Genomic DNA, 23,890 nt, shown 5'->3' on the forward strand with positions numbered 1-23,890 from the left:
AAGTAGTGATGAAGTCAATCTCTCCTCCACTTTGAGCCATGAGAGATGTACATGCATATTATTCATGTTAGCTCGCCGTGTACATTTAAGGGCCAGCCGTGCTGCCCTGTCCTAAGCAAATTGTAATTTTCCGTGGTTCCTCTTTGTGGCACCTGACCACACGACTGAACAGTAGTCCAGGTGCGACAAAACTAGGGACTGTACGACCTGCCTTGTTGATAGTGTCAGAGAAACGGTTTATTATGGACAGACTTCTCCCTATCTTAGATCCTGTTGTGTCAACCTGTTTTGACCATGACAGTTTACAAACAAGGGTTACTCCAAGGAGTTCATTGAATCAGAGCCAGGAGAATGCTACCTACCCCAATGCATAGTGCCAACTGTAAAGTTTGGTGAAGGAAGAATAATGGTCTGGGGCTGTTTTTCGTGGTTCAGGTTAGGCCCCTTAGTTCTAGCGAAGGGAAATGTTAATGCTACATCATACAATGACATTCTAGACGATTCTGTGCTTCCAACTTGGTAGCAACGGTTTGGGTAAGGCCCTTTCCTGTTTCAGCATGACAATCCCCCCCCAAAATGGTTTGCCGAGGTTGGTGTGGAAGAACTTCACTGGCCTGCACAGGGCCCTGACCTCAACCCCATGGAACACCTTTGGGATGAATTGGAACGCTGACTGCGAGCCAGGCTTAATCACCAAACATCAGTGCCTGAACCTCACTAATGCTCGAGGCTAAATGGAAGCAAGTACCTGCAGCAATGTTCCAACATGTAGTGCCTCTAACTTTCTCACTCATCATTATTCATGATTAATTCATGATTTTCCATCATCATGGTAGCATCTACATTAATGTAAAAGTGTTTAGAAACATATTATATTCTTATTTGCAATTAAAGTGATGACAAAATGACACAATACTTTATTTGCCATTCATTTCTATTGGGCACAAAATAATCTGAAACAAACTAAACAAACTGCAAATGCATCCAACAAGCTTGTAGACTCAAGCTTGATGTAGTTTATTTAACCTTTATTTAACCAGGAAGGGCGCATTGAGATTAAAATCTCTTTTTCAAGATAGGCAGCACCAAGTCATTACAAAAACATTACAGACAGACATGAAAAACTACAAGTAATCTAGTAAATACCATTAAATTCACAAGAGTATAAAACAGCAAATTAAAAACATTGACAGGTCAGGGAATCAGCCTCAAAATCCTTCATCGGTGATTTAAAAACACCAATCAGGACAAGTTCTTCCAGTTTAAAAGTATTTGGTAAGGTGTTCCAAGACGATGGAGGAGATTACATAAAGTAGTCATTGCGTGCTAGGGATATGGGACCAAACCAACTTCATACTACATTAATACACAATGAATTTGTCCAAATACTTTTAGCCCCCTTATTTTACGGAACCATGTACAAAAGGTGCTGTAATTTCTAAAAATGTTTATTTAGCAGACATGCTTATCCGGAGCGATTTACAGGAGCAATTAGGGTTAAGTGCCTTGCTCAAAGGCATGTCGACAGATGTCACCTAGTCGGTTTGGGTATTCGAACATTTCAGTTACTGGCCCAATGCTCTTAACCTCTAGGCTACCTGCCACCAGATATGGATGAAAATACCCTCAAATTAAAGATGGCATTTTAACCTCATAGTCACTGTATAATTTAAAATCCAAAGTGCTGCAATATCTCAATCAAAATGGATCAGTTCCCATTGCTTTCCTTAGATGATTGACACAAGGCCAGGATGATCACACCCCCTCCCCCTCGATGACGAGCAAGTTGGCTCGTCATCGAAAACAAAGCACTGCCAGACCAGGGAGAACCTGCCAAGGGAGACAATGAGGAAAGCTGTTTGATCTAACAAAGAGGTCTGGTCCTGGCAGAGGATGTTATGGGCGTTCTGGTGTACAGCTGACGTCGGCAGATAATGCCTCTCTGGGGTGTCCCAAGAGCCTGTGTAACGACATTTAAACTTAAGCGCCTCTGTTCAGCTACAGTGGACACGTGGTCCAGTTTCCTCTCGTGTCGGCAGTAGTGCGTCTCTGTTCTATGGCATCAGTTGGTTGAAGGAAGTTCAGTTGGCAGCTAGGCACCACCGTCTTGTAATTATGCATATGCATCAAGCATCTCAGAGTAGGAGTGCCGATTTAGGGTTAGTGTTATTTTCTACCTCGTAAAAGGATGCTACATGAATACGGGTACAGGGCTATTCAATTCCAGCCTTTCCCTGACAGTTAATAATTGATTGACCAGTTCCCCCACCTGGTAGTCCAGTAACTCTGTCTGCAGAGAAGTCATAATTATAGCCAAGTACTTCTCATAGCCGAACACAGCTTATTATGGTTCCGTTGGAACCCTGAGGTCTCCTCACCATCACAATATGCACATCGACTACAAATACTCTCAGACTTTGCTAATAAATCCTTCACCCCTTTATTATGCCTTGAAACAAACGTGTCCCCATAGTCAAAAGTGAGTTAAGAGAAGAATTCAACTCCAGGAGACAATGCAGAAGTTAATATAGTACATTTTCGTGGTAATTTAGCACAAATGACCATTACTGCCCTCAGTGACGTTAAGTCACTGAAAAGGATTCATTTTTACATTTGTCATTTAGCAGATGCTGTTATCCAGAGCGACTTACATTAAGTAGTGAGTGCATACATTTCTTAATAGACTATAATTGTTGAAATATACATTTATTTTGAAATTACACTGTGGTGTAAGACTTGACATGCTTTGAAACCCCAAAACCAACTGAATTTAATGAATATCACTCAGTGGAAAGACAAGAGGCCTCTGTGCACCATTGATGAAATACAAAGACCCGAACGCAGAGGTACACAGTACTAAAGCAACCTTTATTTGGAGAAACGGCAGACAAAACAGCTAATGTATCATTTTCCACCCATTCCTTCCTTCTCTTTTACTCATGTTCTCTCCAGACTTCAATCATTCCTACTTTAGTGGATCCCTGTCAAATCCACAAGTCATCTCTCCCCGTCCTTGCACTGCAGTGATCTGGCCACCCCCCTCCTCCCTCTCTTCCATAACTTATGGCTTTCTGACCAGTCCCTTTGCTCGTCATCTTCGTTATGGTTGACAGGCCATTTTGTTTATCCAAGCACCTGTGAAGAATTGAGGTGGCCCGTCTGGGATCAGATTTTAAAAAACAACAAAAAAACTGTCAACTCATTTGAAGTCTGAAGGACAGCCATGCAAACACCTTTTTATTTATAAGTATTTACAGAGCCCTAGCCACCCCTCCCCCAGTTCCCTCCCTCCACCCCACCGTAATGGCCGGGTTCTGGGTGGGAGGGGCTAGTGGATCCTTGTCAGCTCCTCCACAATCTTTATGACCTCGTCCACGGTGGCCTCGCGCTTCATGCCGCTGCCGTCGTCAATCTGAAACGCAGAAGGGGGTGTTATGTCAGCTCACTGTTCCAGCAGTTTGGATTGGCCCGCACAGCTGTGGTACCTTTATTAAGTGTCACTGCAGTCCAAAAAGTGTGAGCAAGCTAGTGTGTGAGAGCGAGTGAATGAGTGTGCTTCAGAGAGCGTGCATGTGTGTTGGTACCTGTAGCGTGCTGACCACCTCCTGCATCTTTGCGCGACCCAGGTCCAGGAAGCTCTCGATGAGGTCCCCGTCGATGAAGCCCGTGGCCTGCTCAGTCTTACGCTCTGTATGGAAGGACCTCCAGGTGCCACCAAGTCAAGGAAGACAAACAACACACACATACCCCTACAGCAAAGTCACTCCTCTTACAGGAAACTCTGTCCTTTTGAGGACTGGAAGCTGCATTTACTCATAGAATGTTCACTAAAATATGAGCACATGCACTGCTATCGAGATCAGATGAGTTCAGGGTAGAATGGCCACAAGCTTATTTTTTTACCCCATTTTCTCTCCAAATTACAATCTTTGGCTCATCGCTGCAACTCCCAAATGGGCTCGGGAGAGGTGAATGTTGAGTCATGCATCCTCCAAAACAATGACCTGCCTGGCTGTGCCACTTATCACACTGCTCGCTTAAACCGTAAGTCAGCTACACCAATGGGTCGGAGGAAACGCTGTTCGACTGATAACCGAAGTCCACTTGCATGTGCCGGCCCTGCCACAAGGAGTCACTACAGCGCGACGAGTCATGGAAAGCCCCCCTGCCAACCCCCCTACCGCGGACATCTCTGAGCCAATGGCTCCCGGTCAAGGCTGGCTGTGACACAGCCTGGGATCGAACCTTTTGACCACTGCGCCACTCAGGACTGCCTGGTATTGTGACGCAATAATATCCATGGTAATGTAGACTCAATTTATGTTAACCGATGTGGTTCATGCAATTGGAATGTATTTTTCTAATGTCAGTTGAATCAGCAAATCACAGCACATATTGATGGGTAGACTTCCTGCTTTGCGCCTCGCAATGGACCCAAATCCACCCAGTATGCCATCATTGACTTGTATTGGGACACCTGTTCTAGTCATTCTATTTTTATGGCAGCACATGCAGTCACGAGTGGAGGAGGTTATTACAGTGACCGGGGTCATTTGTCTGGCCAATTACCGATATCCAAAATTCCATGACAGTCACAACCGTATTGATTCTTCCCTGTGACTCCCCCTGTAATCAACCACTGTCTCATCTTATATGGGTGACAGGCAGACAGGCACTACGTGTCAACTTCAGGTGGTCACTTCATTCACACGACATGGTAAAACACAGCGTCATTCATTCATATACGGGCTAGGCATGTTATGACAACCATTACCCTTCTTACAGCCACGTCAAGGTAGTACCAAGTTTTGCCACCCGTGACAGTGATGCTCACCAGTTCTGAAAAGGCACTTTCAATGTGATACACAAGGGGCAGGTTTTTGTCCACGTGAACCCCCCCCCACACCAAAAGGAAAGGATATAAGCTGTGCTCGATCTTGCCCACGCTCTTGATGACCTTGTTGAGTCGGTTCTGCAGGTCCAGCAGCAGGCTATACCAGCCCTCGGACAGAGAGGTCACAAGACCTAGAGACATAAGACAGATGGCTTGTCATTTATGGGAGAAGAGAAAAAGGAGAACCGAAATGGATGAGGTATGCAGAGCAGTATGCTCGCCACTCATACCTAGTGAAGGAGAAAAGATGAAAGCTGAGAGGGAATTTGAGTGTGGGTTGTCTGAGGGAAGGTGAAACAATTTTCTCTCTCCAATTTGTGCCTTCCGAACATGATGTCCACAAACACAAATGTGTTGTGCAGCTTTTTGCAGGGGACTAATACATTTTCACTACTTTAAAAAGAGCCTGTATATATTTTTGCTTCATTGCTCATTTGCAGTCAACCCGGGAATGACCAGAGGTGCTTACTCAGAGAAAAGGTTCTCTTACCAGGAAAAGCTTTCAGCAGAATTGTGAAGGTGCCTCAGTGAAATAATAGTAATGGCAGAATTCACTGAACATTCAAAGCATCATTCCCCTTTCTTTATTAACACAGCTATGAAAGAAATGGAGAAAGGAACGTGACTTTGATTTTGGACGGTCACTTGGAAATTACTTTCATCCCCTCTCCACTGCTCCCCACCTCTCACCTCTCATATGTAGTTGAGGCAAATCTGTAGAGCAGACCGCTACACTAACAGTACATAGCCTAAACAAAAAAAAAGACACGAGGGCATTTGGGACCTTGAAACCGGCATCAGTACTAGTTCAGTAGGCACCAGAAAAACAACATTTTGAAACCCAAGTGCTGCTACAGAAACAAGAACACAGATCTCTCTCTTGCGGTCATAAAATGTTTTGTGCTACTGCATGCTCTACGACCCTGGCGTGTATTCATTACCGCAAACAAACCATAGAAAAACATTGTGCAACATAAGAAAAAATATATATATCTTATTTTGACAAATTCAGGTTAGGCCCTCCCTGTTTCGTCTCATTTGGTTTCTAGTGAATACACCCCTGGCGTGTGGCAGTGGGGGCCATTACCGATCATGCCGTTGACTGTGCCAAAGAGGACGGAGCCCTGCGTGGGGGTGGAGCTCTCGCCCAGGTTCTGCAGCACCAGTGACCCATGGGAGAAGACATTGACAAACTCCCCCAGGTGGAACACGCCCACCTCCTGCAGGTGTTGTCGCTCCTCGTCTGTAGTGGCCGCGCTGCCAAGGGGAGAGAGGAAGGGAGAGAGCTCAACTTCTATTTTGGTCCAAATTATTTAATGCTTTGGCAATGTGTACCCATTCATTTAGTTCTAAAAAAGGCTACATTTCAGAGATGGCACAAAAAGTTTATTTTTGATTCTAATCATTGTACCCATCTATTTATATATTTCTGCTTTGGAAATGTGTGCCCATTTATTATAATTCAGAGAAAGTGGCAGGGATAAAGCGAACGATACAGAGGCAGGCAGAAAAAGATAACTGGGAAAAGCAATAGATGTAGATGACAGGTAATGAGTAAGAAAAAACAAGCGCGTGAGGGAAGAGTTAGTGAGAAATAAGAAAGGTAGTAATAGAATGCAAATTTGATGACTGAAGACAAAAGAGCACGGGAGGAAGGACGAGAAGAGAGAAACGGTGGCATCAACAAACATCAGAGAGAAGGATAAAGGTCAACGGGAATTCAGTGATCATGGATGATTAAGTTGACGGCTTATGGAGGACGGCGGTCAGAGTGCGAGGACATGTCTGGGCCGGGCTCCATCTCATTTAGTCCTTCAGCGATTCTATGCATACTATTTATTTGCCTCCTTCCAAGGTGAGAGGATTCTAGAAAGGAGGTCAGATTGCACCTCACCTGTCTTTTTGACAAACAAAGAGGTTGAAGGCATTCTCCGCCCCCAGGAAGTTGTCATCGTCCAGGATCTCCACAGCACTCATCCAGTTGGGATTGAAGTCACGGGCGATCTGAGAAGAGTGACAGGGGAAAAGCAGGCCTATCACCAGTGGCTCAAATCCATTCAATAAACTTTATTAAGCCAAAAGAGGTGCAATTATTGATAAACAATGGTTCCAACTCATCACTCAAGTTTTTATTCATTAGAAGTGTTTGGTGTTGAATCCTCCTCGATATATATAGCCCGTGAGAAATGAGTGCGACAAAATAAAAGCATTCAAATCTATATTTTGGAGAATGCTGTTTTCCAAGGAGGAACCACCCATCATGAAAAAAAACTGGATATGAGCAGAAAACCAAAACAAATCATCATTTAGACCTTAAAGTCTGTACCCAGTCTGGGTTCCAATTCTACACCCTCCTCCTTGAAGTGTGGCACTGAGCACATCCCCCATCCTCTTAGGGGAAAAGGGTGGAGAATTGGAACACTGGCAGGGCCTCTCAGTATCATTCCTTACCTCCTCAAAGTTGCCCTCCATGGGTTTATATGCCAGCAGCAGTACAGACCTCATCAGGTCTCCCACCAGGATGAAATCTCCTTTGGTCTTTAGGTAGAGTGCCATGATGTTGTTGTAGTGGTTACACTCTGTCCTCAGCTCCTTCTCGGCGGTCCACTCGTACAGACGCACCTGGGGCGGGCGCACATTGATGATGCGTTGATAATTGACATACACAATTGTTGAGGAGCTTTGGAGTAAACAAGGACTCGAAAGCACCCAGGTTGTTTTTTTTGTAGGAGACATGTTTATCACGCAATTACAAGAAATACTCCCGTCAATGTTCCTTCCGATTCCAACGTTCCATTTGAAAGAACACTACTGGATAAAGTTCAAATCAACTAAATTCTCTGTAGTTCAAGTTTATCCCTAACACTCATTCCGTATGGTTGTGAGTCCGATAACTACAGTTTCACTGTGGCAGTCATTATGGCCAGTACGGTCCATTGTAGAGGAAGCACTGAATTTGACAAGGCAGCAACACAAGGCAAAGGTTTCCTTTTCTTTTTTAAACAAATTTTAAAGTCAGGATTGAGAAATAAGACTTAGCCTGCGGAATGTTTCCTTTCATTTCTTTTTTATGCCAAGTACCATGGGGCGAAAGTAACAGACTCTCTTAAATCAAATATTCCCTTAGTGATGCATTAACGGCAATGGAGAGACAAAAGTGAAAGTTTTAATTTAAGTGGATGTAAAAATGTCCCTCCTTGTGCGTATCTACAACTATGGCTTGTAAAAACAGGAGCTGGCTTTAAAAAAATAAAAATAAAAAATCTACTTTTTAAACCAAAAGTACTCACTGTGCTGTTGATGCTGGCCAGTAGTTTGCCATTGAACTCCACCATGGAGTAGACGGCTCCCTTCACCTCCTTCTCTGCAACCGTCTGCAGCTTACCTACGCAGAAGAAGAGAAATAACACCGTCTGGGTCAGGGCTGGTGTTACAGTGGCCTGAAATCCAAACTGATATGTTTAATTTAACCGTTTGTTTCACTATGAAAGAACGGTGAAACCCAGCTTAAATGGTTTGGATTCCAGGCAGTTCTTTTAAACAAATGGTGAATTGCAGCACACCAGTTTGGTTTTCAGGCTAGTGTTATAGCTCCCTGATACAGTATTCACAGCATCTGTTCACTCGGGAGTCATTCATCTTCATGACTGAGATGATTATCGATAGGAAGGTGCTATCAGGCACTGTCAAGGGAGGAAGAGGCATGGAAAGGTGAGCGAGAAAGAGAGATACAAAGATGAGGGGAAGAAAGAGACAGTAGAAGAAAGTGTGAGAAAGACTGCGAGCAAAGAAACAGGAGGATATGAAATAGGGGTGTGAAAAAAAACAGGAAAAGAATGAAGGGAAAGAGTGAGTGAGAACAATGAGAATGGAAGAAAGAAAACGTTTGTCCTAACCGTCAGTGTAGTGGAAGACGATGATGCGGCCTTGCTTGGGCTCCGCCTCCTCTGGGTAGACCATCGCTGTGCCAACGATAAAGTAGACCGCGGGGTCCCTGCCCAGGCGGCAGGACACCATGCTGAGGGCGTACTCACTCTGGAGGAACTGGTGGGCGTGGAGCACTGGGAGGATGAACACACGTGATAAATCACGGTATTGAGGACAAATCACCACAAAAAGGTACGATTTTTGTGTACTCCTCAAGAGTACAACCATCAGCTTACCAATCACCAGTAACAGATCACATTAATTCACTTCAAATTGACAAATATTCTCCTTAATCAAGACGGTTTTAAGGGGGAACTTACCTTCGAAGGTGTGTTGGTCGACCACCAGGAGGCTGTGCACCTCCACCTCCTCCCCGAAGGAGGTCTCGTGTGGGGAGGTGCTGCTGGGGAACAGCTTACTGGAGCTCACACTGCTAGACAGAGCCTGGGGAGAGGTAGGGAGAGGGGGAGATATGGAAACCCAGACTATGAACCACCACAAGGCTAGGGGAAAAGTGTTCTTGTAAATAATATTATTTTTCTCCTTTCTTATCTTTAGTCATTATGTGCATTAAACCTAGACTAAACTAAGTCATCTGGACACCTCGTCAGCCAAGCGATGTGCATCAGTAGCATTCAAGGCACCCCCCCCAGAAAACATAATTGCACTAAACGTGCTAAATAAAATACAGTAACTCTAGATGCTGATGTTTTAGCTCATATAGAGTGAAGTTTACAGATATTTCCTGAACTGTTCTTTCACAAAACACGCAGTTGCACTTTAAGTCACGATGCATCATGAAAAGCGTTGAATACGGGAAACAAGGCTCGGGGCCCATATTCAGAAAGGTCTTGATCAGCACTCCTGAGAATACTTATGAATACGGGCACAGAAAAGGAGATCCTGGCAGTGGTACAGTGAAATACCAGATGGTGTGCAGCTACCTGAGTGCTCGCGCTGGGGCGCACCGCTGCAGTGGTCCCACTGGCGTCCTGCATCTCCACGCGGCTGGACAGCACCCCGAAACACTGAGACACTTCCTGGTAACAGATTCTCCTGAGAGAGGGAGGGAGCGAGAAGGGAGAATAAAGTGGAGAGATTGAAGGGGGGAGTGAGAGAGTGAGAAAGAGGAAAGAGTCAAAAGATACAAATAAATGTAAATAAATAAATGTGTCGCTCTTGATTTAACTGAGGGTAAATCCATTGGGTAGATACACTTCTACTCTGTTGAACTATTTCTACTGGTGTTGTTCCCTCTTACCTGGGAGACTCGTAGAGGGGAACCGTGCGAATGTGGAGCTTCTGGATCTCGTCGATGGTCCCGATGGTGAGAGTGCTGTTGTTGGCCAGAGCCAGACTGTCAAAGACACAGAAACACAGGTTACAACCACACCCCAACAACAGATAAGTTGCATATTTTTTCGAGCTTTGTAATCATTCATTTCCTTTCTTCAGAGTCCTTGTATGAGGAAAAATCCTCTTGCACTGGTCTGAAAACACAGGACAGGTGACGGGGGGTTTAAAAGGTTTCCGTTTAAACCTGTTCAAATCGTCTCACATCAGTCCAAATGGAGAAGACGTGCTAAGGATGCCACTTTGGACTATTGAGACGCGCGTGACTGACTAACCTGTCGGGGTAGCCCTCGGAGTTGAGCGGACACATGTAGTTGACCTCCTTGAGGTTGACATTGGAGAAGACCAGCTTGTGGTTGGAGGAGTAGATGACGGTGGGCCGGTCGGAGCAGGCAAACACGTTGGAGGTGGACAGGGAGCGGAAGGTCCTCAGCACCGTGGGCTGGGTGCCCAGAGTCACCTTCTTACGCTCGCTCAGCACGCCTGTAGGCAACACAACAGGGTCAATGCATAACAGTTTAACAATAAGTTTGCCAACCTGCCAGGATTAAGCGCACCTTCAATTCAGTCTATTCAGGAGATAAGCGGCAATTCCAATCCAAAACCTTTTCCATTTTCAATATACACTGAGTGTCAATATCATTAGGAACACCTGCTCTTTCCATGACATACACTGACCAGGTGAATCCCTTACTGTTAAATCAGTGTACATGAAGGGGATTGTGTATTTGTGCCATTCAGATGGTGAATGGGTCCGACAAAATATTTCAGTGCCTTTGAATGGGGTATGGCAGTAGGTGCCAGGCACACCGGCTTGAGTGTGTCAAGAACAGAAACACTGCCGAGTCTTTCACACTCAACAGTTTCCTGTGTGTATCAAGAATGGACATCCAGCCAACTTGACAACTGTGGGAAGCATTGGAGTCAACCTGGGCGAGCATCCCTATGGAACGCTTTCTACACCTTGTAGTCCCGACCAATTGAGGCTGTTCTGAGGGCATAAGGGGCTGCAACTCAATATGGAATGTTTATTCAAATGTGACTCAAAAGGCAACAGCAGTATGTGTTGCTCCAGCAGCCTGACCTGTAGTCAGGTCCAGGCCGAAGTAGAAGAGCGCTCCATCTCCCAGGGCACACAGCAGGTAGTAGCCGCCCTCGAACGTCGTCATCAGGATGGAGCGCGGGATAATTTCTACACACACACACACACACACACACAGACACACACAAACGCGTCAAATGTGTGAAAAGCTTTGGAATAGCAGCAGAATTCCACTGTCAAAACAACTCTATTATTCATCCCCCGGGGTGCAATTAAGTAAAGTATTGACAGCTAGGTCACATAACAGCTTCCACATGGTTGTGCAACATTGCAAATGGATCTAGGATGTGTGGAAGCAGCAAGAGTGCTTCTGTCCCTTAGGATTCCCTCCACTTTCGTGGACAAGTTACACAGGCTTTGAATAGGAGGGGTTTATAAACACATCCAAAAAGAATGATAACAGGAGGACACAAAGAGAATGTCCAATACAGATTTTTTTTGCAGCTTCCAATCATATTTTTAAAAATAAAATGTTCGATTTTACAGAAGCTTTACTAAAAGAACACGTTGGGCTGCAGCCTCCAATTACGGTTTGTTCTGATACTCAACTAAAAACTAAGCTAATATTTTCACTGACAGACTCCAAACAAACACTTTGTCAGTGCTTATATACATTTTACCTGCTAAATAGATGCATTTATAAAAATGTTGCCGATTAATAGTCACCGTATACAAAACCTTGAACCGAGTTCTCGTGCCCATCCCCAGCGGAAATTAGCTTTTTCTCAAAGTTACACAGACTTACCTGGCTAAACAAAGGTTAAAATCAGTTGCTCCATCTATCCATCCAGCCATCCCACCTGGATTATCCCTTTAGTACACTTGAATCTCCACCCCCTCTCACCTCCTCCGAGCATCTCCTTGTGCAGGGCGGTGAAGCAGGGCAGCTTGAGGACCCGTGCCGATATGTCCGTCCACAGGCCCACGGCGCAGAGGGGCGACTCTCCACCCTCCCCCAGGGGCGTGATGTCTAGGCAGGCCACCTCATGCTCCATTTCCACCGTGCTGAGGGGGGACAGACAGAACAGCATGAGATTGGATAAATGTTTTATTAAATTATATATAAAACTTTTTTTTTTTTTTTTTTTTTAAATACTAAAAACTATAGAACACATTTGATACATATGTATTGCGTTTTTTACTCCTAATATGAACAACTTAACAGATGCACACAAACAATGACTACACCTCACCTGCCCAGACTGGCATGCTCACACCCGCATCACTAGTGTCTGTATTATTGTTTGCCACAGCGCCTTAAATTCTCCCAATTTGTTTTTCCTCGGTCGCCCATGCCATTTCAATAACAAATCATTTCATACTTCCATTGTGTTAATGATGACGGACTGATTGATTTACACGTGTTTAGTATAGGTATTTTTCAAGATGAGTGAAGAGAATCCTCCAACCCATTGGGTATGTCACTACACCCCAATATGGGAATTGGATTTATAAAGTGCATTTAAAGGTGCTCAAAGCACTTTATGTTGTGTAGCTAAGATTTACTTAATTGATATATGTTTTGCCCCAGTCGGGGTGTGTGTTGGTACAGCCCACTCTCAAAAAGGCACAGCTTTTGCTACAGCTGAGCATCAACAGTCACTTAAACAGTGTTTACTGAACCAGACCACATTAGTAGAGCATTCCTTGAAGAGCAGTGTAAGACAAGCTCAGGCATGGTGATGGCCTGTAGAGCTGACTCCAACTGGGTTCAAAGTGGTGTGTGTATGTGTGCATTCGGAAAGTATTCAGACCCCTTCACTTTTCCCACATCATGCTACATTACAACCTTATTCTAAAATGGATCAAATGGTTTGTTTCCCCTCAACCAATCTACAAATAATACCCTATAATGACAAAGCAAAAACAGGTTTTTAGAAATGTTGGCAAATTTATCATAAAAAAAAAAGTGAAATATCACATTTACATAAGTATTCAGACCCTTCACTCAGTACTTTGTTGAAGCACCTTTGGCAGGGATTACAGCCTCGGGTCTTCTTAGGTATGACACCACAAGCTTGGCACACGTGTATTTGGGGAGTTTCTCCCATTCTTCTCAGCACATCCTCTCAAGCCCTGTCAAGTTGGGTGGGGAGCGTCGCTGCACAGCTATTTTCAGGCCTCTCCAGAGATGTTCGATCGGGTTCAAGTCTAGGCTCTGGCAAGGCCCCTCAAGGACATTGAGACTTGTCCTGAAGCCACTCCTGTGTTGTCTTGTCTGTGCGCTTAGGATCGTTGTTCTGTTGGAAGGTGAACATTCGCCCCAGCCTAAGGTCCTGAGCACTCTGGAGCAGGTTTTAATCAAGGATCTCTGTACTTTGCTCCGTTCATCTTTCCCTCGATCCTGACTAGCCTCCCAGCCCCTGCCGCTGAAAAAAATACCCACAGCATATGCTGCCATGTGTGAATGTTCCTGAGTGGCCAAGTTAGTTGACTTAAATTCACTTAAGACCTGAACATTTTTGTCTAACAACCAATCTGACAGAGCTTGAATAATTTAGAAAATATTAAAATGGGTAGATATTTCTCAATCCAGGCATGCAAAGCTCTTAGAGACTTACCCAGACAAACTCACAGCTATAATCATTGCCAAAAGGTGCTTCTACAAACTATCGACTCAGGGGTGTAAATTACTTTTACTTACTTATAGTTCATTTTCAATAAATTATACAAAAATGTTTTTACTGTCATTATGGGGTATTGTGTGTCAATTTACACACAATATCCCATAAATTGTATCCATTTTAAATTCCGGCTGTAACAACAAAATGTGGAATAAGTCAAGTGGTATGAATACTTTCTGAAGGAACTGTGTTTGTCATTTCTTCTGTTGATTTAACTTTTATTCATACTTAAAGCTACAATTCAGTTGGTCTGGGGCTCCCCACTTCTCAGGTGGTGTTTAACAACACTGTAAATAAAGTTGAACTGGATTTGAGTTGCGTGTACCTGATCTGTTTGAGTTCCCCAGAGAGGATCTGGAGATAGTAGAGGGCGCGGCCCACGGCCAGCACCACCTGGGAGGAGTTACATGCGGCCACACTGATGTTCCGGCCCAGCGGCTCCTTCCACTCAGACACCAGGGCCTTGCTGTCTTGCATTACCAGACGCACACCGCCCGACGTGATCTGAATCACACACACACAGTACATAAATATATTGGCACCGTCGCACGATTCACTGTTTGAACACTTTTAGTGTTCACATGTGTATTTGTTTGATTCACAACTGCACATAAAAATAAATTTAGTTGAAGGCAAGTGATTCTTGTTCATGTGCAATTTCTCTCACCTGTTGTGCCAAGTGCCCACCGGATAAAAACAACCATTAAACATTTTTGCAGAGGAAAAGATATTCTGCTCCATTGACAAAGTGCAAGCGTGTGTGTGCATGTGTGTGGCACAGGTGTGTGTGTCTGCGTGGCAGACGCACATGATGGCGCAGTGACTGATGAGGAACAGGCCGTAGTGAGATAGGTTATAGGCCTACATCACGGCCTGGATAGAAGCAGTCTACAGTCTTCAGAACGGGATGACAATTGCTTTATTTGCCTCAAAATAGAATAAAAAATATTTTTTGTCACCTCTCTCATAAAGCTGTGATTGAGAATAGCTGAGGCTGTAGACTTTCATTCTTGAAAGCCACTAACTTTAAGACCTCACCTTCGTAGGCTTGAATATTTGGGAAATAAGCTACTGTTCATAACTAACCATATCTTGAAGCTATTACGATAGGCCTAGGAGGAGGATAGGTTATTGGCCATTTGGTTTTCAACCTCGCATGGAGGGATTTTTACAGCCAGCATGGATCCCCAAATCCAGATGTGCAAAGCTGATAGACATACCCAAGATGACTTAAAGCTTTAAATCGCAGCCAAAGGTGCTTCTATGAAGTAATGACTCAGGAGGGTGAAAGCTTACAGAAATATCTAATTTACATATTGAATTTTCAATAAATTTGCCACAAAAATGTAAGATATGTTTTCACTGTGATTATGGGGTATTGTCTATAGCTGGTTGAGAAAAACAATACATTTTGAATTCAGGCTCTAACAACAAAATGTGGAATAAGTATAAATATTTTCTGAAGGCACTGTATATGTATTGTGATTCAATACTGATTTTATTGCGATTCGATGTTCCAAACATATTGCTCATCATATGTCTGCCGCAGAGGGATAAGAGAGCCATGAGAAACATTTTAAATCAGTCATGGAAATAAATTAGTTTTGGTGCAGGTACAGCCAATTAGCGCAAACATATTGCAATAGTCAAAACTATACCACATAACGTGAAAAATAATATCCCTATATGCAACAATAGATTTTTTTCCCTCATCACTAGTGTGTGCGCGCACGTTTGTGTATACCTGGATGAGCTGCTGGTGGGCAACGTTGCCACAGTAGAAGGTCTGCAGGTTGTCCACAAAGCCAGGCAACTCAGTCTCCTCCACCTCCTCCCCGCTTAGCATCAGCACCCTGAGGAAACACGGAACGACTTACACACTTAAAAATATAAACGCAACATGTAAAAGGTGTTGGTACCATGTTTCATGAGGTGAAATAAAAGATCCCAGAAATGTTTAATATGCACAAAAAGCTTATTTCGCCCAAATGTGCACAAATTTTGAGTGTTCACCAGAGCTACTGCCAGATAATTTTGTTAATTTCTCTACCATAAGCCGCCTCCGTAATTTTAGCGAAGGTCCAACAGGCCTCACAACTGCAGACTACGTGTAACGACACCAGCCCAGGACCTGCACATCAGGCTTCTTCACCTGCGGGATAGTCTGAGAGGAGCAACCCTGACAGCTGATGAACCTGTGGGTTCAAAAATCTCTGCACAAACTGTCAGAAACAGTCTTAGGGAAGCTGATCTGCGTGTTTGTCGTCCTCACCAGGGTCTTGACCTGACTGCAGTTGGGTGTTGTAACTGACTTCAGTGGGCAATGCTCACCTTCGATGGCCACTGGCTTGCTGGAGACGTGAGCTCTTCACGGATTAATCCTGGTTTCAACTGTACCGGGCAGATGGCAGACAGCATGTATGGCAACGTGTTGGAAAGCGGTTTGCTGATGTCAACTTAATGAACAGAGTGCCCCATGGTGGCGGTAGGGTTATGATATGGACATGCATAAGCTACGGACAAGGAACACAATTGCAATTTATCGATGGCAATTTGAATGCACAGAGATACCTTGAAAAGATCCTGAGGCCCATTATCATGCCATTCCAGGGCTTGACATTAACTTTTTTTTTGTCACTTGTCCTTTGGACAAGTAGGACATATTTTTTACTTGTTGAAAAGCTGAAGTCACTTACACCAACAACAACAAAAAATGGCCCAGAATACCATCGGTCAAAAGGGTGACTGAAAATAAGTGAAGTACATAGGAGGGTTCTGACAATTTTCTGTGCTTGCCCATTGACAATGTTATCCTTCCCTAGCAGCCATACAAAATAACATACAAAAAAAAAAGTACAACACAAAAGTGACTGCTACGCATTTGGCTGGCATGCTACAGGAGGGACGAGAGGAATCATGACATTAATCGCTATACAACGCTGTAGTATATTTAGTGGCCTCAAATCTTTTCGAAAAGCTTATTCCCCTCTGGGGGAGCTGTGGCACGAAAGAGACGTGTAAATTAGCTTAGGCCGGTGTGTGCCGAAGCTCACAGATGGCGCGAGTCAAAGTGCATCGCTGGCTGTGCGGTTTTGTGCCGAGGTGTAAATCATCACAGGCTGCAGAGACTCTGCTGTCCTCAACTTGATAACTATAAACTTATTCCCATTTTTTCCCCTTATCCTTCTCTCTTATTAGGCCTAAGCTACTATACGTGTTGTAGTAGGTTGCACATTGCTAAAATAATTTGGAAAAGGGCATAGGCCAACTAGCCATTTCTTTCATTAGCATTCCTCAGCTGTAGCCTATGTTCTTTGAGTCCTCATTTTATTTCTCCATCTTGGTATTGTTTGTTCAATGTCACTTCTTGTGGCCTAAAATACATCATTCAAAACAAATCTGTGAATGAGAATAGCATAGACTCCAACTTTGAGAATTATGTTGAGCCCTGCATTCAACCACCGCCATCACTTCATGTTTCAGCATGGTAATGTACGGCCCCCCATGCTGCAAGGATCTGTACACAATTCCAGGAAGCTGAAAATGGCCTGCACACTTACCAGACATGTCACCCATTGAGCTTGTTCGGGATGATCTGAACTGATCTGAACTGCAGTTCCCACCAATATCCAGCAACTTTGCACAGCCATTGAAGAGTGGGATAACATTCCACAGGCCATTATCAACTGCCTGATCAACTCTATGCAAAGGAGATGTGTTGCACTGCATGAGGCAAATGGTGGTCACATCTGATCCACGTTGCTACTTTTTTTTTTTTTAAGGCATCTGTGACCAACAGATGCAGATCTGTATTCCCAGTCATGTGAAATCCAAGGCCTAATATATTGATCTCAATTGACTGATTAACTTATATCAACTGTAACTCAGTAAAATCTTAGAAATAGTTGCATGTTGCATTTATATTTTTGTTCAGTGAAAATAGGCAACGTACATTGTAAAAAAAGGCTGGCCCTCCCAAATTATTGACATGCCTGAAAGCCAATCAGATAGACTTTTCCAACCAATAAGGATGCTTGGACGCAATGCAGGGCACTGCCCTCGACACCTCAAGTTATTAAGTTACATGCTGTTGCAAGAAGGAAGTGCTGAGCAACTGTTCACATGCGGTTTCCTAACTAAGTGTTGTGTGCGTCCATTGCAATAAGTGTAGTATCGTTATTATTATTGCTACAAGTGTGTTTATTGAGTGCGTCTAGAATACTCAATATCGTATTAGCATTGTTTATATTATATACATGCTATAGCTGCAATATGTTTATATCTGCAATGTGTATAGCCTTGTGTTGTGTAGTAGCTAGTACCATTCTACAGATTCTAGAAGTTCCTAGAATGTTTCAGCTCTTTCTGTGCACCAGCACAGGCGCAGTAGCCCTAAATTAAGATCTCAGCCAGGTCAGCTATAAGGCTCCATGGCCTTAGGCCTTCTACATATATCTCTCTGGCAGTGTATATTCTTTAATGATGTCTAGATGCTATACTATGGGATTCATTCATATGTTTATATTATACCACAGTTTGCTCATCTGCTTATTGTTATATTACATATGTACAGTTATCTTAGTAAATTCAAATTATTGTATTGTTTCCCCTTTTAGAACCACACAAAAAAATATAAAATAACTTTAAAAATGGAATCATCTATGCCCGTGTTTGCGTGTGTTGGTGACCAAGTGTTGAGTATGGGCCTCAACATCATGTTCTGACCAGACAGCACTGTAGTGGGCAGATCTTAGTGAATTAGTTTAAGTGTAATAGCAGGTGAAGAGACCCAGCTGGTTGTTTTTTTTCATGGTCCTAGTTTTCACTGGATTTAGTGACCAACAGTTTTTTCATGCATTTGATCATTTCAACCTTTGTAAAAATTGTCTCGTTACAATCGGTGTAAAAATCTATCCATGTCAACAATGTCTGACTCTGAAATTAAATACATATTTTGTTTTATCTGTCTATTCTCCCTTTTGTTATAATATGTGTCAAACCAATAACTCGTCATATAAACAAGGTACTGTGTGAGGCATTAGGGAAGGCTTCACCAGACTGAACAGGGAGCGATTATATTGTGGTCAAAACGTGCAGAACCTTTCTATAAGGCCACCACTGGTTGTCTCACCTTGTCTGGCCCACGAAAGACAGGACCAGCATATCGTCTGTCTCTCTCCCAGCCTCTGAGCGAAGGGGCCACAAACCTGGGAGGACAACAAAAAATATGGAGGAAAATAAACATCAAGTGTTCAACAGAACTAGAAAACAAGCAGCATTATTAGCTAGGTGGTGTTTCATTAGGACAAACGGAAAATGTTTCAAAGTGTTTTGCTACAGAAAACAAAAATGAGCTTCTGATTTGGACAACTATTGGATTAAGAGTCCAGGTAGTCCCTCCCGGTTTTAGTCTGTTTTCTTCCATTTCAGTACCTAGCGAACAGGACCCTGAACTAGAAAGGAGTCAACGCTGTAGCTTGATTGATTGATCCGTGCCCACAGTCCTGGTGGGCCAGGGCAGTTTCTCAAGGTTTTCGTTCTCTATCTGGGCCTCATTGATTGGCCAAGTAAACAATTTGCTTCTCATCAACGTGTTCATGATTATGTGGCCGATGCCTGGGACCATAAACATTTTTTTTTAAACGACAATTTAAAAAAATAGAAAACAGCAATAATTAGACAGATGCAAACAATATGGAGAAAATCCCACTGAAGCCCCATTTCCATTGGCACTTTGAAGTCAACCCAGGTTGGGCTGGCCTTGGTGGGTTAGCTCAAATTGCATTTCCACTGCCTTCAGAAATGAGAAATGACGACATGTTGCTAGGCAGCCAATATGTGACTGCAGCTGGCATCGCTAATATTGCTAGCTAGCAAGATGTTGAAGAATTTAATTCACCCTCACCATGTTGTAACTAACATTATCCCATACACTTGCCAGTGCCAGCCAGACTCAGAGCCAAGTATTTAGCTTGCTGAAGTTAGCTAGGTAGCTAAACAGGCTAGCCTCTTAGAATGTAGATGTCTACCTAAGTAGACACCCAAAAGTAACTGCTATTCATGTGTAATTACATGATTCTGACGAGCCAAAACATGATATACTTGGACAGATGACATCTGGGATAGTATGAGGAAATTATCAGAACATACAAGCACACACAAAATACATGTTTTTGTTTGGAAGTAATATTTAAATTGACAAGCTACAAGATAATTATTGATGTGTCCCTAAACCTCTCCAAAGTGGCATATATCTGTAAATTAGGTAATTCCAATGCTATTACATATTTTCAATTCCTAAAATTGGTATTTGTAAAGTATAAAAACATCAAACATTGTGCTGGTGTTATGGGGTATCCAGGGTACATTCAAGTGTCCTTTCAACTCCTCCAAAGTGTTTGAATGTGGTAATTGCACTGTTTTTGCACACCGGATGTGCCTAAAAGTTATTGTTCCCTATAAAAACTAAATATCTATAACACCAATCTTTCTCAAACATTGTGGTGGTGTTGGGGGGACATCCAGAGTAGAGGTCGACCGATTAATCGGAATGGCCGATTAATTACGGCCGATTTCAAGTTTTCAAAACAAAAGGAAATCGGTATTTTCGATAATTTTTTTAATTTAAATTTTTATATATTTTATTTAACTAGACAAGTCAGTTAAGAACACATTCTTATTTTCAATGACTGCCTAGGAACTGTGGGTTAACTGCCTTGTTCAGGGGCAGAACGACAGATTTTCACCTTGTCAGCTCAGGGGTTCCAATCTTGCAACCGCACAGTTAACTAGTCCAACGCTCTAACCATTGCACTCCACGAGTAATCTGCCTGTTACGTAAATGCAGTAGAAGCCAAGGTAAATTGCTAGCTAGCATTAAACTTATTTTATAAAAAACAATCAATCATAATCACTAGTTATAACTACTAATCCTGTTTAGCAGGCAATATTAACCAGGTGAAATTGTGTAATTTCTCTTGCGTTCATTGCACGCAGAGTCAGGGTATATGCAAGTTTGGGCTGCCTGGCTCATTACGAACTAATTTGCCAGAATTTTACACAATTATGACATAGATTGAAGGTTGTGCAATGTAACAACAATATTTAGACTTAGGGATGCCACCCGTTAGATAAAATACAGAACGGTTCCGTATTACACTGAAATAATAAACGTTTTGTTTCCGAAATTATAGTTTCCGGATTCGATCATATTAATGACCAAAGGCTCGTCTTTCTGTGTGTTATTATGTTATAATTAAGTCTGGGCCTGCTGCCGACTAAGCAGCAGCAGGCCCGTAATCATTCATTCAAACAGCACTTTCGTGCGTTTTGCCAGCAGCTCTTCGCAAGCACAGCTCTGTTTATGACTTTATGACTTCAAGCCTATCAGCCTAATGGCTGGTGTAACCAATGTGAAATGGCTAGCTAGTTAGCTGGGTGTGCACTAATACTGTTTCAAACGTCACTCGCTTTTAGATTTGGAGTAGTTATTCCACTTGCGCTGCAAGGGCCGCGGCTTTTGTGGAGCGATGGGTAACGATGCTTCGAGTGTGGCTGTTGTCGACGTGTTCCTGGTTCGAGCCCAGGTAGGGGCGAGGAGAGGGACGGAAGCTATACTGTTACACTGGCAATACTATAAGAACATCCAATAGTTGGGATATGAAATACAAATGGTATAGAGAGAAAAAGTCCTATAAATACTATATTAACTACAACCTAAAACCTCTTATCTGGGAATGTTGAAGTCTCATGTTAAAAGGAACCACCAACTTTCATATGTTCTCATGTTCTGAGCAAGGAACTTAAACGTTCGCTTTTTTACATGGCACATATTCTACATGGCACATATTACTTTCTTCTCCAACACTTTGTTTTTGCATTATTTAAACCAATTTGAACAGGTTTCATTATTTATTTGAGGCTAAATTGATTTTATTGATGTTTTATATTAAGTTAAAATAAGTGTTAATACAGTATTGTGTAATTGTCATTATTACAACAACAACAAAACAAACAAAAAAAATCGGCCGATTAATCGGTATCGGCTTTTTTGGTCCTCCAATAATCGGTATCGGCGTTGAAAAACCACAATCGGTCGACCTCTAATCCAAAGGTTTATCATATTTTTCAAGCGCAAAGATAGTCACTCAGGGGACATTCGACATTGCCATTATGTCATTTGTCATACATCATCAGATAACATTGGCAATAGGCTAGATTTGTTCCTCCCAACCTAAGAATTAACGTAGCTATAGCTCAAAAACAGACCAAATCGAAGCTTACCTTGTAAAATGATTGCAAAACGTTGTGTGTAAAAAAAAAAGTGTGACTCTGGGCTGGTGATCAATAACAGAAGGTTACATACAGACAAATAACACATCCTCATGATCTGTGGAGGCCCAGCTTTCGGTGTGAATCAACGTATTCCGTGTTAATTATGTTTATGCTTCACAACGCTAACCGGGAACATAGGTAGCAGCCATCTTGAAATCAGGTTATCGGCTCAGTCTGCCCTTATACATCCGTATGCCCATATATGGTAGTAAATCATACCCAATATTTTAAGAAACAGATCAATAGCCAAGATATTCAGCTTTGGCCTCCCGGGTGGCGCAGTGGTTAAGGGTGCCGTACCAGAGACTCTGGGTTCGCGCCCAGGCTCTGTCGTAACCGGCCGCGACCGGGAGGTCCGTGGGGCGACGCACAATTGGCCTAGCGTCGTCCGGGTTAGGGAGGGTATGGCCGGTAGGGATATCCTTGTCTCATCAGGTGCACAGTGTTTCCTCCGACACATTGGTGCGGCTGGCTTCAGGGTTGGATGCGCGCTGTGTTAAGAAGCAGTGCGGATTGGTTGGGTTGTGTATCGGAGGACGCATGACCTTCGTCTCTCCCGAGCCATACGGGAGTTGTAGCTATGAGACAAGATAGTAGCTACTAAAAAAACAATTGGATACCACGAAATTGGGGAGAAAGGGGCTAATGTTCTCATACCAGACTGAATTGAATAAAAAAAATATAATATGGGGACGTTACATTTAAGAGGCCAGCTAGCTAGCTTAATTCCTACCTTGCTTGCCATGGCATTGGCTATTAGCTAGCTAACCAAGCCAGACAGGTTTGATATGATGTAGCTAACGAGCATTCAATACGACCTGGTCAGAAAAAATTCCTGCTAGCTGATGTTAGCTAGTTAGTTTCAACTGATTTGCAAGCAAATGCTTTAGCTAGCTAGCATTCTAGGGCTGAGTGTTCGTATAAAAGTTTTTGTAGTACAAAAATGTATGAAGGATCCAGGTATTGTGGTAACTCGTGTCATGTCTGACTACTGCAGTACTGCTTGTCCATGGGCAAGCTAACAGCAACAAGCCCAAACAAGCTAGCTAAATGTTGTGTCAGCATCCAGCAGTGATCAGCTTGGCGGTTGTATAGTAATGGTGTCAACATTCTGGATTCTAATTGAGCCGGCACCAGTTGTGAAACTGGACTGCGCTGGCCTGGGTTTCCCTCCACCCAGCTCGAATTTGAGAATTTCATTCAAGGCAGCTTGAATTTGGCCCTAGTGTATCAGATGTAGAGAGACTACCATATATTGCGTATACTAATCCAACTCCTTCAGATCTGTCTAGGGGGATAAGGGCAAGGGGTCGATTTGGGTATTGGTCCAGAGAAAGCAGCATCCTCCTTTTTTCCAAGGGCCCAGAAGCCCTCCTACTGACCTTTGATCCCTGGCAGGTCGATGCTGGCGTGTTCGTGGATCCCAATGCCATTCCGGATGATCCTGAGGGAGCCCTCCTTAAACGCTCCAGAACAGGTGACCAGCTGGCCCTGTCCCTGTCTCTCCAGGTCCACTACACACATGTCCACGATGGGCCCCAGGTTGGTGAAGGTCTCCATCACTGCCACGTACGACCCTGAGTCGTTACTGTCCACATTGAGCTGGAAAGGGGGGTGACAACTCTAGATAAACAACAAGTGGACTATTGATGTCCA

The 23,890-nt window shown here is 43.3% G+C and overlaps 1 protein-coding gene and 1 non-coding gene across 2 annotated transcripts in view; both read right to left on the reverse strand.

The window, feature by feature from the left end:
* Positions 1-2,847: 2,847 nt before the first annotated feature.
* LOC115112054 (DNA damage-binding protein 1-like) overlaps positions 2,848-23,890 on the reverse strand; it is a 28,607-nt gene continuing 7,564 nt past the window's right edge. Inside the window, 18 exon segments of the mRNA XM_029638739.2 lie at positions 2,848-3,412; positions 3,585-3,708; positions 4,923-5,025; positions 5,982-6,151; positions 6,789-6,898; positions 7,346-7,516; positions 8,185-8,279; positions 8,791-8,955; positions 9,142-9,265; positions 9,766-9,877; positions 10,083-10,178; positions 10,450-10,657; positions 11,259-11,366; positions 12,121-12,281; positions 14,226-14,404; positions 15,645-15,753; positions 19,032-19,107; positions 23,617-23,836. Of these exon segments, the coding sequence (XP_029494599.1) occupies positions 3,329-3,412; positions 3,585-3,708; positions 4,923-5,025; positions 5,982-6,151; positions 6,789-6,898; positions 7,346-7,516; positions 8,185-8,279; positions 8,791-8,955; positions 9,142-9,265; positions 9,766-9,877; positions 10,083-10,178; positions 10,450-10,657; positions 11,259-11,366; positions 12,121-12,281; positions 14,226-14,404; positions 15,645-15,753; positions 19,032-19,107; positions 23,617-23,836 (2,415 nt within the window). The 3' untranslated portion in view covers positions 2,848-3,328.
* Positions 7,729-7,864, reverse strand: LOC115112590 (small nucleolar RNA SNORA5). The gene has a single exon (XR_003860965.1). It is a non-coding gene; the product is annotated as a small nucleolar RNA SNORA5 (small nucleolar RNA).

Source organism: Oncorhynchus nerka, linkage group LG27 (assembly GCF_034236695.1).
Source record: "Oncorhynchus nerka isolate Pitt River linkage group LG27, Oner_Uvic_2.0, whole genome shotgun sequence".
In the NCBI taxonomy this organism is placed as follows: Eukaryota; Metazoa; Chordata; class Actinopteri; order Salmoniformes; family Salmonidae; genus Oncorhynchus; species Oncorhynchus nerka.